The 16,898-nt window shown below is 30.6% G+C and overlaps 1 protein-coding gene across 6 annotated transcripts in view; it reads left to right on the top strand.

Annotated features, from left to right (window-relative positions):
- The window catches only part of LOC132720191 (netrin receptor UNC5C-like), a 120,466-nt gene that overhangs the window by 82,625 nt on the left and 20,943 nt on the right, over positions 1-16,898 (top strand). For 3 of the 6 annotated variants that reach the window (XM_060704233.1, XM_060704234.1, XM_060704238.1), the window contains exons 1-5: positions 2,347-3,362; positions 5,536-5,907; positions 8,095-8,198; positions 11,497-11,677; positions 13,929-14,096. In XM_060704233.1, the coding sequence (XP_060560216.1) occupies positions 3,203-3,362; positions 5,536-5,907; positions 8,095-8,198; positions 11,497-11,677; positions 13,929-14,096 (985 nt within the window). In that variant the 5' untranslated portion in view covers positions 2,347-3,202. Of the gene's footprint in view, positions 1-2,345; positions 3,363-5,535; positions 5,908-8,094; positions 8,199-11,496; positions 11,678-13,928; positions 14,097-16,898 lie in introns of those variants that run through there. The other 3 variants (XM_060704236.1, XM_060704237.1, XM_060704235.1) reach the window with 2 other exon arrangements.

Consider the following 16,898-nt stretch of genomic DNA (forward strand, 5'->3'; position numbering starts at 1 on the left):
ACATCAGTCCTGAGTTGAAGTGAAACAAAAATTAGATTTACAGCTTTGAAAATTAATTATCTGCCTTATCAATGTCAAGGAGAAAGGTCATTTTGAATAGGGGTGTTGACAGTTATCAACTTCTGATAAAATTATGACACATCAGTGTGCAGTTAAAGTCAATGATTTGTTATTATTCTTACTTATTATTATAAATATCATGATAAGAATCTGTTAAAAATTTAAACTTTAGAAATATTTTATCATGATAAAGGGAGATTGTTTGATTCTAAAGCTCATGTTTTGATTGTTTTTAGTGTTTTGAAAGATGTTGACACTTTATTGATATTTGTTATGACTATTTCTTAAGATATTTTGCAAGTTATAGATCTCAGGAAGTTGGCAGCTGTTTTTGTCACTTTATCTTGAGCAATATACTTTTGTGTTTAACACAGTACATAATTTTGTCAGTTTCATATCCATTTTTTCAGGACTGTTTCTGTCAGGTCTATAATACTGCAGGAAATTGTCAATAATCCATTTGTCATACTTTAAATGTGTTACACAAAATTATGGTGTATAAAATGAAATAATCAATTTCTAAATCTGTACATGTAAGTTTTATTGATAGGAAGGTATTGAAATATTGACATGGGCTAGATTAAGGTGTGAACAACCCCAAAAATTATTACAAGTCTACAATTTCTGGTGTTATAATAGGTGAAAATTACAGGAAAATCTCTGTCTGGCATCTGTATAAGAATTACTGCAAGTGTCAACTACATATGTTACTTCCTTTATATTTCTTATTATAACTTTGATAATTTGGTGAAAGTATGCCTCCATCTAACAAAGACTTGTTATAATTGAATAAAATTATCATATTTATTTATTTATTTATTTATTTATTTATTTATTTATTTATTTTTATTTATTTATTTATTTATTTATTTATTTATTTATTTATTTATTTATTTATTTATTTATTTATTTATTTATTTTGTTTGTTTGTTTGTTTGTTTGTTTGTTGGTTGTGCTTTTTTAAAAATTCAATGTTAAAGCTCAATGAAGTTGATTTAAAATATCATCCTAGAATTGCATAACAATAGACCTTTATTTACATCGTTCATTAACGAATGTTCTGATATAACTGTGAATATACTAATGAAAAATGATTGACAGGCTAGAATTAGAGATGATTGATCATTAATTGGTGCTGATATTTACATCACAGTGCTAATGAATTCCCCAGAGTGAGCATCAAAGCTTGCTATGTGTACATCTACTGCAAAAACTATATCATTATTGTTGTTTCTATAAATTATTGCAGCTAGTGGTTATCAGCCCAGGATGTGGTCTCTGAAGAACTTCCCTCCTGATAAAACTACCATACGCTTTCTTTACTACAATACTCCACCCCCACCATTTCTTGCAAAAAATGCACCTCCACCAAAGCCCCTCAGTTGGTTGATGGCAAAGTGATCCCTAAGTGAAAATTACAACATGACCAAAAGCCCTTGATGAGTGAACAAAAATCTTTTAAGCCAATGAAGGCAGTGACTGGAAGCCTTTCCCCTTCCCTGACAGTATGATACATCTGAATTTTTCAACATCCTGCATTCCCCAATCACACAGTAATCACAGTATCTTGAAATGTTGGTGAAATGATGTATATACAGTACATCTATTAAAAATAAGAAAAATATTGAAATACATATAGTACAATTTAAGTTCCTTAACCTAGAATTTTGATTTTCAAATACACTTCTTCTTAATGTTGACCATAAATAAAATACATGTATGTTGTTATTATGATCATTTAATATGTTAAACATGGTAGATGCCTAAGGTTGCCCTCCCCTGCTGGGCAATGTTGGCTCTTGTGTATATTATTTACATATCATAACTAAACAAACCACCAAATCATTTTAGTTCACCTTTACAATTCTAGCTGTATGGATGGACAAGCTCTGATGTTACTTTGCTTTATGTGGATTTTTTTAATGGCAAAATAAAAAAGCTTCAGTTTCCTTTAAGTGGATCTTATTTCCAATTGTGATATTTGAGCAAGGACTTTACAAGTATTTTTTTAACTGTTTAATGAAAATTTTGTCTAAAAACAACCCTTAAAAACAGGACATAATTTATTGATATTTCTAAGTGGCTATTATCCTTGTTTTAAATTTGAGAAAAAAAAATATTTAAACCAATTTTAGAGGAATTTACATAAGTATCAATTAAACTATTCAGTGAAATATGACCAAGGGCAAATCTTTACTTCTCTAAACAGAAGGTTTACAGTTTTACAATCGCGTAGTGTACAGTCAGTTAGTTCAGTGAAGCATTGAAAGTTAGACAGTCAGTTCACAGTAAAGAGTTGTGTGGTAGAAGTGTGTAGAAGGGTATCGTAGAGGACTGCCCTACAGTTTCTCTCTCAGTATTGGATAGTTCTCAGTTAGCTATCAGTTCGCGCAGTGGATTAATTCAGTCAAATATATTGTTTGGATATTTCTAGCTGTTTAAATACAGCTTTTCTGAGTATTCTATTTATTGAGAAGTATTTAATTAACTAATTTACAAACCAATTATTCAAATGTTTTTGAATTGTGTTCGGTCGTATTGTACAAAGGATTGAAATGTAAACTAAAGGATAAATATAACGACGTTGGACTAATAGTTGAAATGACTATTGTATGGTATATAATAATAATGTTAGAGGATTTATTTTAGGAGATTAAAGTTGGAGTTAAGTGGATTACAGAATCAGTATCTTGCATCAAATCTCTACTCCGGATAGATGTCCAGTTAGATATGGTTGACAGGATTATTTGATCAAAATGTTCAGATTTAGATAACATAGACAAAATCCTCCAGTTTTAGCAGAAAATCTTGGCTATATTGAAACGATATTTTCTTAATGTTGTTGTTATACTGAGTTTAACATTGGGCAGTGATGGATTGATGTCAATGATAAAATGTTCATTTGAGCTGTTCAAAAAATAGTACCTTTGTTTTCATTAAGGTTAACAATTTAGAGATATTTTGTATAGGTACATTGTTTTGATTTTCTCATTGTTAATGGTGGATTGGTAGATTGTTTATGGGAACAGGAATGACAAATGCTGAGTTTTTGTGATATAAAAGATAAACGGGGAAGATAGAAAAAATATGTAAAACGGGAGTACGGTCTCGGGAGACGAGTTGCTTGGGATAAATTTATGCAATGTGTGCACAAAGGAAAGTATGCGTAAAGAAAGAACAAACAATGAGAACAATGAAGGAAATATACAGAATTCAGCTGTTAACATTAACTTTTTTTGTGTTTTGTGCAATTTTTGGAGTAACACAGGGTGTATCTACAGAAATCACAGAAGAAAAAGAAGGTATAAAATATCAGAAAATTAATATAAATTTTTGAATTCAATTTCAAGTAAATAATATTTTATTCAAACCTATAGTTAATCATATTAATTCATAGATCTGCCAGTAATTAAGATATCAAAAAAAAAAAATATGGGTATTGGTGTGTGCACTTGGTGCTTTCCTTCAGATTTAGTAGTAAATTTGCGTAAGTTAAAAATGTACGTATTATAAAAAGAAATTTGGAATAGGGAATATGTAAAAGACATAAAGGTAAAAAAAAATATAAAATGAAAATCTTTTTTTCGCTTTTCAAAATTGTTTAAAATAAAAGTTTTACTTTAAGTGAATGATTGCGCATTCTGCTTATTTCTTTTTCTATTTATTTTCAAGGAATAATTTACGACATTACAATCAAATAAACAATGTTAATGATATATTGTCTATAAAACGAGTAAGTATCTGGTTTCAAACCGAAGCTGGAACATGGCTGTAATTGCCTGTTTTTGTCACCGGTAGCTCTAGCTAAACACCAATTGTTGTAACCAAATCGTGCCATAATTTTCTCTTATCAGCAAAACCAATTTTCCTATCTCGCCTAGTGGCGTTAAAATTGAGAAATAAATCTACATTTTGATGTGCAGTTTAATAGAAAGTCAGTTTCCGTTGGGATTTGATGTCCCGAAGTTTGCAGTGTACATTACAATTGAAATTTTCAATGCCTTTAACAAGTTCGGTATCATTAAACTATTTGTTTTAAATAAGAATTGTTTAAACTATTATTTTCTTCAAAGGGGCCAGTATAATAATTATCCTCTGGTAACTAATAAAATAACAACCATGGCACTCTTTTAAGATTAATTTGAAAATTTGGCCCTCACATTTTGCCTTGATGTTTGAAATTTATGATGTTTTGATAATTTTAAGTTGCATGTCCTTTATAATAAAGTTGCATTTGCACTATGCAGTTGGCTGACTCAACATAATAATGTAGAAAAAACTGTGAACAATTGCAGCAGAAAGCACAAAGCCCAATGGAATATCATGACTAATGGAGTAAAAAAGGAAGTTTCCAGCTGAGGGTTCTAGATCAGGTTTATTGGAATTGATCATCAATTTATTGATGAGCTTCAGTCACTTCACTCTCTCGCAATTTAATTTCCTCCCACCATTTTAATTTCGCTTTATGATCCCTCTATCACAACAATAAAAGTCTTACATTCCATCACAGTCACTTGGAAAAATTGTAGAAAGTATATTTTTGTTTCAAACCAGATATACATATGTATTGATTGGATAATTAAGTTTCATTGGGTGTACTTTGTGTTTGCCATTTACAGGGCATATGTTTTCATACTCCATTAAAATGTTCCCAGGCAATGTAAAAACTATTACCTATGTGAAAAAAAAGTAAATCTTACCTCTTGGATTCTCATCTACAGATTACCCTGATCAATGCTAAAATCAGCTTTTTATTATGTCACTGCCATTAATGTTTTTACTTGCCAAAAATTACATTGCCTATTGGTTTATTCCGTTAGTTAATTATCATTATTTGTGCAAAGGGAGCATTGAAAATTTTATTTTTTTTTATGTCAACTGTATTAGACTTTTTTATTGATATTTTTATAGAAAACTTAAAGATAATGTTCATTACACACATTGTCTTTGAGGCAAATAAGATGAACAAATATCTGTAGTTACGAAAACATTCTATGTCATTAATTGACTGAATTGTCCAATTTCCATCTTTTCAAATCCCTGCACTAAAGTCATGAAATTTTGATGAAATCTGGGGGTACTTTTACAATTGATAGATTACTGCAATTACATGTAATTAAAAATTAAAGAGTTCCTTTTTTCCCATGGTTCCCTTAAATTGGATTAAACAAAGGGATGTAGGAGTTGGCATCACAGCCACAAGATGCTACAGAAAAAGGAATGTGCAAATTGGTAGTTTGCAATTTTATCTTGTGAGAAGTGCTGGTAAATAATCAGATTTCCTCCACGATTTATGAGCTTAGAAATAGTTTTATTGTGCAGAGAAAGAGTTTTACTGTAAGGTCATTAGATTTGTCTCCCTTACTTTTTCATGACCATTTTGAGACTTGTTATATTCTCTTTAAGTTTTCCTTAATTTTACAGTTTATTACTGTTCATTGTTTTAATGGAATGTTTTTTTGTGTGTAATTTCAGGTGATTTTGGCTTTGATGGAAGAGCAGGGCTTCTTGGTGGACCAGAATTTCTACAGGAACCAGATGAAAATTATTATGTCACTAAAAATAAACCAGCAACTATAACATGTATAGCTTCAGGAGCTAAAGTAATATCATTTCAATGTGCCACTGTTTGGATTAAAGAGCACCAACAAACAACATTCATGTCAACTGACCCTCTGACACTAAAAGACATAGTACAGACAAGTATAACAGTGACCAAAGATGATGTTGAGGATTATTTCGGATCTGAGGGGTATTGGTGTGAATGCTACGCATCTGATCAAGAAACGGAAAATTCTGGTGCCATCACTAAGAAGAGCAAAAAACGTGGACATGTTGAAGTTGCATGTAAGTATCAATTAAATGTTGTTTATTTACTTGTTCTTAATCGAAAATGTACTTATAAGGATTAAGAATTCATATCTTGCATATCTAGAGATGAAAGTCAATTTGCAATTTTTTTTTATATCAGTAAGATAGAAAACAAATATGCTCTGTTTTCTTTTCTGCAGCATTAATAATCCCCCCAGATAGCTTGTATGAGCTGCATCTGATAAGATATGTTCTTTGCTTGAAAACTGTATCTGTTAACCAATGAACTTGGTAAGGTAACCTTATCAAATAGATGACAGCTAATTTGAATATATATCTTGGCAAACTGATGGCAACAGATCTGGCTTTCAGCAGAGATGTTCCGCAACTTCTGTACATCTGTATGCAACTTGTATTTCTGACAGAATGATATAGATTATGTCAAAATATGGCCAGAACATTTATACTGCTGAGTATTGTATCATATCCTTTGATGGATTAGTTATCTTTGACCTTACCTGATTGATTAGTGGAATCTGACCTAAGTGAATTAATGATGTAGTCTGACCTTGTAGGTCTTAACCCACTAAAAAGCAGATAGTTTTAGTATTGATACCAGAAAAAAAAAATAGTCATTTGTTTTTTGTTTTTCCCAAAATTTGAACACATTTCAATTTGGCTCATGGAAAAAATTGGTACCAGTATTTCTTTTAATTGATACTTAATTGCTTTGTTTCACTATTATTGATTAGAATCTATCAAGCCATCTTTTTCTCCAAGAACAATTTCAAATTAAATAGATGTCTCTTGCAAGCAGGTTTTGTGACTTCACTTGAGAGGTTTTTTGCATCCTACTGTCGGGGAAATTGATTGAGACATGTAACAATTGGACGATTCTCTTGTAAATTGAATAACAAAAGTATTGATTGTAAATAGAAAAGAGAACCATAAAATAACAGTAACTAAGGTTTATTGCTATACAATTTAATGGATGAGAACATACAAAATCATTGTTATTTCATCAACTTTTCATTAAAGTTGCATGAAAATTTAACTTTCGTGCAATAGATGGTTTCTTGCATGAAAACATATTATCCTTGTATATTTTTTCTATTCACATATATACACTCCAGACAATTAAGAATTTGTAAAATTCAAATCCTTTGACAGTTTTGAAATGAATCATCTTTTCTTTCTTCTTCTTTTCTCTCGATAAAAATCATTGAATTAAATCAAGTTATTAAATAAAATAGCACAATAAAAGTTTTCAATCAGAAATAATTTTTGCTTATCGATCCATGCATTAAAAATTGATAGTAGTCAAACAGTGTTTGTTGAGACCACACACAGGCGTTTAGAGAAAGAAAATGGAGATTAACAGATGTTGATAAATTTTAACAAAAAAAAAATCTACAATCTATAGGCAGAACCACTTCTATAGGATTCAATGCTTAGACAAGAGATGAAGTTTAGATATTGAACTTTCATCTACTACTTTCCAGTGAAAGACATTATACAACAGCAGTAAAGAAATATTTCGAAAGTCTGTCAGAAATGCCTGAAAAAATAGCTATATAAAATGCTATTTCAGGACATACACATATAAAATATTATTAAATTGAATAAATCTATGTAATTTGTCAGTTTTTGTTTTGTAACCTTTTCATCAAAATGTCAGAATGTCTGTATATATGAGATGTTTGGGGCCTGCCCAAGTAGTTTTGGTAGCCGACAAGTCTTTAGTCAGGACATATATCTGTCAGTCCTTGATGGATAATTAGTTGGTAATTTATTGACATCTATATTTTCTCCCATGATTAAACTCACCACTGGCTTTTGTCATTCATGTCACTAAACATATTATTTCATTTACTGCATTTACTGTTTTGCAAGGTCTGTTTCCTGTCACATGATTGTTTGTAAAAATAAAAACAAGAACCACTACCAGCATACTACTGTATTAAAGAATCTTGTAACTCCTTCAGTTGACCATTACATTGAGATTTGAGATTTTTGAAAGTTTTCCTAGTAGTTTAAACATTTTAACCTCTTATTTTGTATTTCAAACTGATTTGTGCTTTGAATTGGGATAGGATAAATTTACTCAAGCGGCAAGCACTTGATTAGAATAACTTTAACTCAATAATTTGTATTACAATTTTACATTTTGTCAAAATAAGGCTGCAAGAATCACCATTTGAATTTACTGTTTAAATATTTCAGACTTGCGGAAAACATTTGCTGATCCACCACATGGAGCCCGTGTAGAATTGAAGGGTCAAACTTTACTAAGATGCCTACCACCAGATGGAAAACCATTACCAGAGGTAATATTAGTACAATGATGAGTTCAAGGAAAGATATTAAAAATATATAAATATGTGTGTGTTTTAGAGGATTTTGTAAAAGATTCAGACCTTTCATAAGTATGTTTAGGGTAATAAGTATGTGAATGGTTCAAATGCATGGATATCATGTCTTGAAAAACTTTAATGAAGAACAAGTTCAGAAAGAACATGTGACATCCTTAATGTAATTATAAACAGTCTGTTTACATGACGCTGTATATATATCTGTCGCTAAAATGCATGTTCATTTTTCCATCTATTTATTTTGTTATGCTTTGTAAAGCCAGTAACGACTTCAGTTCATGTATTTAGAACAAAAACATTAGAATGAGAAGTTGGTGAAAATGACAAAAAAGTTACTCACACAAAAAAAGTAATTTAACCACACAAGCCCACCTGGCTGATTGATAAGGTCTGTCTCTATATATTACACTTTCCTGCTAGTTTTCCTTCATACATTACACCATTCACAGCTCATTTCATCCAAAAATGATCATTCAAAACAACATTTCAACATTTTTTGGCCTAGCGACAAACTAGTTTAAGCTGTGTGATTTGATGGGAATATATATATTTTATGATCCATGTTAAAGTAATTATGACAATCTGAATTTCAAATCTTGATTCATTGGTTGTACCTTGTTTCGCTTTGATGTTTCGCTAAAACAAAGCCTGGGTAGCTCCAACTTTGTAACAAACCGTGACAGGAACGTATGTCTGCAGGCAAGGAAACTCATAAACAAGAATCTGCAAAGCTTACCAAGGTTTTAGGAAATTTTTAAAAAATGTGTTTACTATATACATGCGTTTCATACCAGCCCCGTACAACAACAAAAAATGTCTAGGCTTTTTTTGCAATTAAATATGTCATTGACCTGTTTGTTTATTATTTCAAGCTCCTAAATTTTCTATAATGCCCCTTGTTCTCTGACCATCAAAGAGGAAAAATCTTATAAGACAGCTTTTTTAGCTTTTTTCCAGATTGTTTAAAGACATAAACCCAGCGCTGGAATTTAAACACATACCAGGGGGGTAGAAAAAATGTTTTTACAATTTGGAAATTCTATAAGTGAGCGAAATAGGGGAATAGGTTTCAAATAGGGGAATAGGTTTCGTCACGAAATCTCTTTGTTTAATATCAGAGTATTACTAACTTTAGAAGCTGGCTACATGTAATATAAAGAGTAAGGATTAAAGATGGATTTTACTTTGACATTAAAAGTTTCTTGAAAGACATTTCACTGCTTGTCTTCATCATCTTAATGAAACAAAAAGATTTAAGTTTGGCAAGGGTAGTGATATGTAAGATTATTTGAAAAGCTTTGGATGATAAAAAAAAATTATGCCGAGAATCTTTTCAAGATATTTGAACCATTAAAAATTGGGATATTTTGCAGCTAGCAAAATTTCTCTATCTGATAGACCTCCCTTTATTGTCAAATTGAAATTGCCTGCATGCGTTTATTTTTACAAAATTTCTAAAATTAGTTTCGTTGCTCTGTTTGTCAGTGTGAAATGTATGGCTAGTAATTTGTATGGAACCATCAATTAAAATATAATTAGTCTTGCCAGTCCATCTGTCATTCTCCTTGCATTGAGTGCAGAAAAAAAGGATAATTTTATGTTTAGATAGATGTTCGGAGATAACCTTAACCATTTATAATGTTTTCCATTATGGCAAAAGAAATCAAACATGAATATGGTATGGTTCAAAAAGAAAATATTGAAAGTCGCTGAAAGGCGATAAATTTTAGTAAATCGCAAAGCTTGAAATTGAATCAGTTATCAGCTAAGATCTGAATGGATGGAAGAATTCATAATTGTATGTTAAACTTAACATATTGGTTTATAACGCAGAACTAAGTGGGTATTAATATTGGTAAAAAAAGTCAAAATTGTATGCAAGCGGAACTACTTTATGTCTATGATCATTATAGCATTGATAGAAATAGTTTGCAATTTACAGATTATCCTTCGTTTCACTTATTTTGACAAAGTTTTAATTTCTTTAATAAGGGAAGATTATCTTTTCAAGATTACAATCTTAGTTTCTTACAAAGACCATGCAGGAGAAATTGTAGACTGAATCTCGATGTACGGATCATTTTTCAAATTTCGGTGATGATTAGTTGAAATGATTAGGCTTCCATCATTATCTTTTGCCTTTTCAAGGTTCTTTTGGTTGATTACATTTACTTTTATGAATGAACCTACAATCTTAACTGGCCTCATTTTTTTCTCATTTATTTTTGCCTTCTCTTAAAGTTTAATTGTTGTTCATATATTATAAAATAAAGAAAACTTTGATGAAAAATTTAGTGATGTGAAATGTGATCAGCCTTGCAAAGGTTACCGATTAAAAAATGCATTTGTGCTGATTTTAATGTCTACGCCAAATAATCTTAAAGGAAATCTAGAAAATTAAATAATCATATCTATGAAAGAAAAGGAACTTAAATGGTGTCTCGTTTCGTTCCTATGGCTAACATTCACATTTTTCACTCCCTCCGATACAATGAATTTGAGTATGACATGCCATATTAAATAAGTATTTTGATATCAGATGCAGGCAGTTGTTCGTATGTGCATACGAGACGATTTGTCAAATTTCACGGAACAATAGACTGAGCTACAGCTGCAAGCTTACATCACTGAAAAAAAATGTCATAATCTGTGAAGATAGGCTTCATCATTTTACCAATTAAATAGTATAACTAATGATGGTAGGATGATTTAGTGGGGATTTGAGCGTAAAATGAGCTTTTACTGCAGGACTATTGAGAGTTATATTGGCAGGTTGCCTTTTCATAATGTAATTTATCATAACAGTCAATCGGAATGAATTGTAAATTATGATGAATTACATAATGTATAAAAAAATGTTATATGGCAGTGTCTGTTACATGCTAATTTTTCATCTGGGAAAAGCTGGGAAAACTGAAACTTGCTGTGAAATAATGTATTTGCAGCTTATGCTGGCTCTTTGATGTCTGATAATGTTAGGAGATTGCAATGTTGATTTTAAGAGTTATTGCCCTTGATATGTTTACACCATTTGCTTAATAAGTTGAGAATTTGCTTGTTGACAATAAAAATTGTACCAAAAAAATGAAATTGTTGTTATCATAAGATGAGTACAAAGTATTTTCCAGACCTTTATTTCTGGACATTGTATGCATAAAACAATTTTAATTTTGTTTTATAAGGTGAAAACCATTTTCAAAATTATGACGATATTTGAAGAAATTGTGCTAAGTTATTATGGTAATATTTGCAGGTGTATTGGTTAAAGAATGGACAAGAGATTGATGTACAGAGTGACTTCAACTTCATTATTGCCAGTGAGGGTAACTTGATCATCAACCAAGCCCGACTGAGTGATGCTGGCAACTACACATGTGGTGCTCGGAACATGGTTAAATTTGTCCATAGCAGAACAGTACCCCTTGTTGTCTTTGGTAAATACTCTAATTCCAATGTCCTTTTATATATGCATGATTAAGTAATTGATATTTAATTGACAAAATATTTAAAACTCACAGAGAAGGTAGAAGACAATCCTGTACAAACATATTCGAGCTGTATAGTATCTTTCTTTTTTGCCTGATACCAAGTACAAACTTGAGGTATCTTACATGTGTGTGAAAAGGAGCAGTGATGATTTGATATGCAGGGATGTAATGAATAGTTTATGTCAAGATGTACCACAGCCGTGGCATATAATGTATATACTAACAAATGTTTTCTGTCAGCCAGCATTAAGCCTTAACTTGAATATATGGGAAAACGCATGTTACATAAGTAACCTATGCCCGAAATGTTTCTACTGGATAATTGTATGTAATTATTCTGTAAATATATAGGGTATGATGGCCTCCAATGTACAAAAAAAAATCTAATACCTTTTGTTTTTTTACCAAATTTCAATAATTGAAGTAGACCATTTGATTTTTGTCTGCATTTATTCATTGAATATGACTGTGTGTCATAATGTAATAAAATTAAGAAAATACTGGGAAATTTTAACATTATATAAAGGGCTAAATATACCATTTTCCATCAAAATTTAACATGAATTGTGGAGGAAATTGAAATTAAAAAGTAATTACCAGAAAGCAATTATGAAATTTAAAAAAACACACTAATTGTTTCCAAATGATTTATTTTTATTGCTAATGTTTAATACAGCCGGATTAGGGAGGAGGATTCTCTTTTTGGCGGTGTTCATGAATTCCTCATTATTTCTGTTTATAACTTCTTTATCATAAATTTTTCACATAATATACCATATGGTGCGTACTCTTTGGTCTTTAAGAAAACACTCTGTATGTTACAAAACCCAACAGCTGATTACATAGCAAATGAAATGTAATAGTTCTAGCCTTAGGCACGTTATTATACTAAGTGTTAATTAAGATTAGCAAAAATACCTCTTAACATTAACAGAAGTGCAGCATTTAGTTTCCTACCTGGGAGTGATAGCAGCAATAATTTCTGAAAGCCACAAACTTTAGTTCAATCTTTAAGATCACTTTTAATGTCCTCCCTGTAATTGTTAACTTTTCAATTTATCAAAGCTTTAGCTTATTTTCATCAAAATCATAAATTAAAAGAATTGTATTAATTACATACACCGCCTGAAGTTATTAAGATATTACTCTAATAAAATATATTTCCATGTAAAAAGCTGCTTTATTTTTTGATAAAACAAATTGCATCTCTTTCACCATATGAATATTGGTTTTCAAGAATAGCATTAGATCGTAAAAAGAAATTCATTACAGAAAAGAAAGGCACTATTTCTTCATTGGAGTCAGGGGAGAATAATTTACTTTAGTAGTTATAGTTAAGTTTTTGCTAGTTTATATGAATAAATAATGAGGTATAAGACAATATGGTAATAATTCTGGCAAATATATTCAAGATCAATGTTTATTGTCATACACTATTAGATTACTCCATCTTATTATCAGATTATTTATGTAGGTATTATATACTGCTATATTATCTTGATACACTAAAATCTCCTTATTGAGAGACTAGCATGTAAATTACAATGTATTTGCCGGCAAAGCAAATAACGCGGCCATTATTTTCTAGAGATTTTATTGTAAAACTGTTTGTCATTTTACACCTTAAAGACATTGATTTACCCTCTGAATCATGAATGAAAATTGCTTAATCCATAAACTTTCTACAATTTATTGAAATAGTGATTATAACCATTAACATGCTGGTGTCTAGTCTTACAGTCTAAAGTTAACATGGGAAAATTAGCCCTCAGTCTATTCAGGTTTTAGCTAAATGCTTTCATGTCGCCAACATTGCATGTATGTAGATATGATTATGCTGTCAGATATTTTTTAATTGCTTTTGATGTATGTTATTTTTTGTTGTTAAAGAGATGAAATGGATTGGTGCAGTAATTAAAAATTTGTAGAATTAAGGTAAACTTTTAAGTGCAAGGAGAGAAAGCATGAAGAATGTACAATATCTTATTTATAAGGCCAGCCCATATGTTTATATATAGTCAGTAAAGGCGTTGTTTTGTGAGATACTGCATTTTATGTACATCATTATGGCTATTTTAGAAAACTGTAGAATATTACAAAGTCAATCAATAACACTTCTATAAATAAATAAGTCACAAATATATGTAAAAATATATATTTAAACAACAAACTCAATGTTAACTTGTATATATTACAGTAAATGGTGGATGGTCCACATGGTCACAATGGACGTCATGCTCGGCGTCATGTGGGCGTGGCATCATGAGGCGTCAGAGATCATGCAGTAATCCGACACCCAAAGGTAGCGGAGATGATTGTCCTGGGGAATCTGTCCAGAGAGAATCTTGTACTTCTATATGTCCAGGTAATTTTAATAATGTAAACATTTACATGCGATAAGAAATTGTCACTGAAATTTTTGCAGAAGTGGAGTTTTGAAAACCATTACAAAGAAAAAAATGTTTTAAGCAAATGAAATATTACTTCTTTTCCAGGTGACTTGGTGTATATGTAATATTTTGAATGGACAGAGAGTGGTCAGCTTTTATTAAGATAATATCAGCCTTATCTTATGACTAACCACAGCAAATCCTTCAAAATATCATACTTTAATAATAATAAAACATTTTCCATTCATATATTTCTTGCCAAATCATATCTGCCAGCCGTCTGCATATTTAGGTTTTATATAATTACATTAAAACCAAACTGCTCAAAGATTATTGATGTAACCATAAAATCCCACTGTTTCTTGATGGTTTTAAACTGTCAGACATCTTTGTAATACCAAACCAATTGAATTTGTTCTAAATCCATCTTGTAATTTCCCAGTTGGTTCAAGGGAAAGCTTGAGGATAATTTAATTGTTCTTCAAAAGATGTTTCTGTTTTGTCTGGGTTATGCTGCAATCAAATGAAATTGACCTAAACAGCCATTCTGGTACATTACGAACAAAATCCTGTTTCTTACAACAGTTTTGGCATTTTTGCACATGATTTGTGAATTATATATGGGTTTTAAACAAGGCTGTAAGTAGGCGACCATCCGTTGTTCATTAAAAACTGTAATGAAATAGAGCTTTTAGCTTTGTGGGTTTTTTGCTGCTGCTTTTGTACTTGGTGTGTGTTCTATATGTTTGAAGGCACGAAACAGCGAATTATATTTCTCTTTCTCGTGACATTGGCACAAATTATATATGATTTATTTAATTACACAAAGAATGACTCTATATGTACCAGTTTACTTTTCTCTTCCTTTCTAATCTAACTGGAGAAAATGCCTCTTTTATCACACCTACCAGTACCATGTTGGGTCTTATTTTGTACCAGATCAATTGATAAATTTTTATAGAAAGGAAATTTGAAAAGATATTCTTAAATAGTCAAATTTCAAACAGATATATCCAAACAAGGGTAACCCTAAAATATCTCTGATAGGACTTCATAGCCATTTTCATTGCTTGGTCTAAGTTTCAGTGGTACAATTTGAACTCTAGAAACATTGTAATTAATGATGATGTCACGAAAAGAAAAAGCCTGTGTATTGCATTACATAGTACTAGATCAAGATGACAATTCATTTGTCATGCTTTACAAATTGGAAATATTTATTGTGAAGAAAAATGAAGTATTTATTGTAGATATAGCTAGTATGGCCATGAAAGGAAGTGAGATTTTTCTCTGATACAAGAATATGAGTTGTTACGCAGCCGTTACTGCTCATTGCTCATTTTGACAGCGCCATCTATTCCCATTTGGGTATAATACATCAGAATGACAATGTTTCACACAATTCATCAAAAGAAATAAAGCCACCAGCATGGGATATATGAAAACTGCTTTTTACCATTCCACACAGTTTCTTATGTATATCATTTCAGTAATGGATTGTCCCTTTTCAATGGGAAAAAATAACTAGATCGCAGAAATTACTCTAAGGACTTTGTCCATATCATTGCAAATATAGAATAACTAATAAAAAGATATTCCTGATATTTCTGTACACACATTTGGCAACATTGATAAAAAAGACACTCTTCCTGATAGATAGCTATAAAGAAATATTCCCATATTTGTTTGCCTGTGGTATTTTCCTTTTAAGATTCTGTAAATTGTTTTGATTTAAATTAAATAAAAATGCCTAAATTACCATTATTTTGTACCCGTAAGGCCTTTTGAAACTTTTAAAAACTTTTTTTCATGAATTTTTAAAGTGCATTTTAGTAAATATTTGTTCATTGTCTGTGTTTTTTCATGTTTAAATGCAGTTCTCATAGCTGTATATCTAATTATACAAGGTTTAAATTGATTAGCAACAATGGTGTAATTAACTTGTGAATGTTGCAGCACCAAGGATGAATTATTTATGGTAGCAATTACTAATCAGTACATGAATATTGGAGTAATAAAAGCTGAGCTGTCTTTTATGAAGCTTTGATCATTTTTATTATCAAAACTATTTGAAACAACCCTAATTATCTGCCTTATTGAACTGCTGAGAGATTTTTTTACAGTGTTCACTATTATTAAATATTTCATTCTTCTCTTTCATTTCTTTGTTATTTCATGTTAAGACTTGTAAACATTTGAGCAATCTTAAGTAGTTTTATTTATTATTTTCTTCATTGAAACCATGAAACAATACCTGTCACTTTTATTAAAAGTAATACTTAACATTTAACTTGCATGCTTACATGTAGAACAAATATTATATCAATAGCTTACATAGAAAGATCATTAAGTTAGAAGATGTAAGTCATTAATGATTTATGATACATTATTGACAAGATACTTATAAAACTTGATAAAATAAGACTCACAATATTTTTTCTGTGTTTTCTGTCTGACAAACAATAAAAACATTAACAAACACTTCAGCGCAGACATTTTGTCGCGGATAATTGTGTTTTCTAGGTATTACAATTCAAACTCTTATAGGTGAAAGTATACCACGCAGTTTATATAACAAGAGTCTTGAAGCAGGTTTGGGTTATGTAAACTAAAAGTTTTGTTTTTTTTAATTTCTCTGGAGAAGAGTAACCAATCCTCTGGGTACTCTAAAAACACTTTTATCAGAATTTTAGCACACTATTTACTTAGACAATGCATTGTCTATAAGTGTGTTATCTTTTGTTTAGTGACTAGTGACAGATTTTTTCTCTTTGGGT

The sequence above is a fragment of the Ruditapes philippinarum genome, unplaced genomic scaffold (assembly GCF_026571515.1).
Source record: "Ruditapes philippinarum isolate M1 unplaced genomic scaffold, ASM2657151v2 ctg812_1_1_1_1, whole genome shotgun sequence".
NCBI classification, from domain to species: Eukaryota; Metazoa; Mollusca; class Bivalvia; order Venerida; family Veneridae; genus Ruditapes; species Ruditapes philippinarum.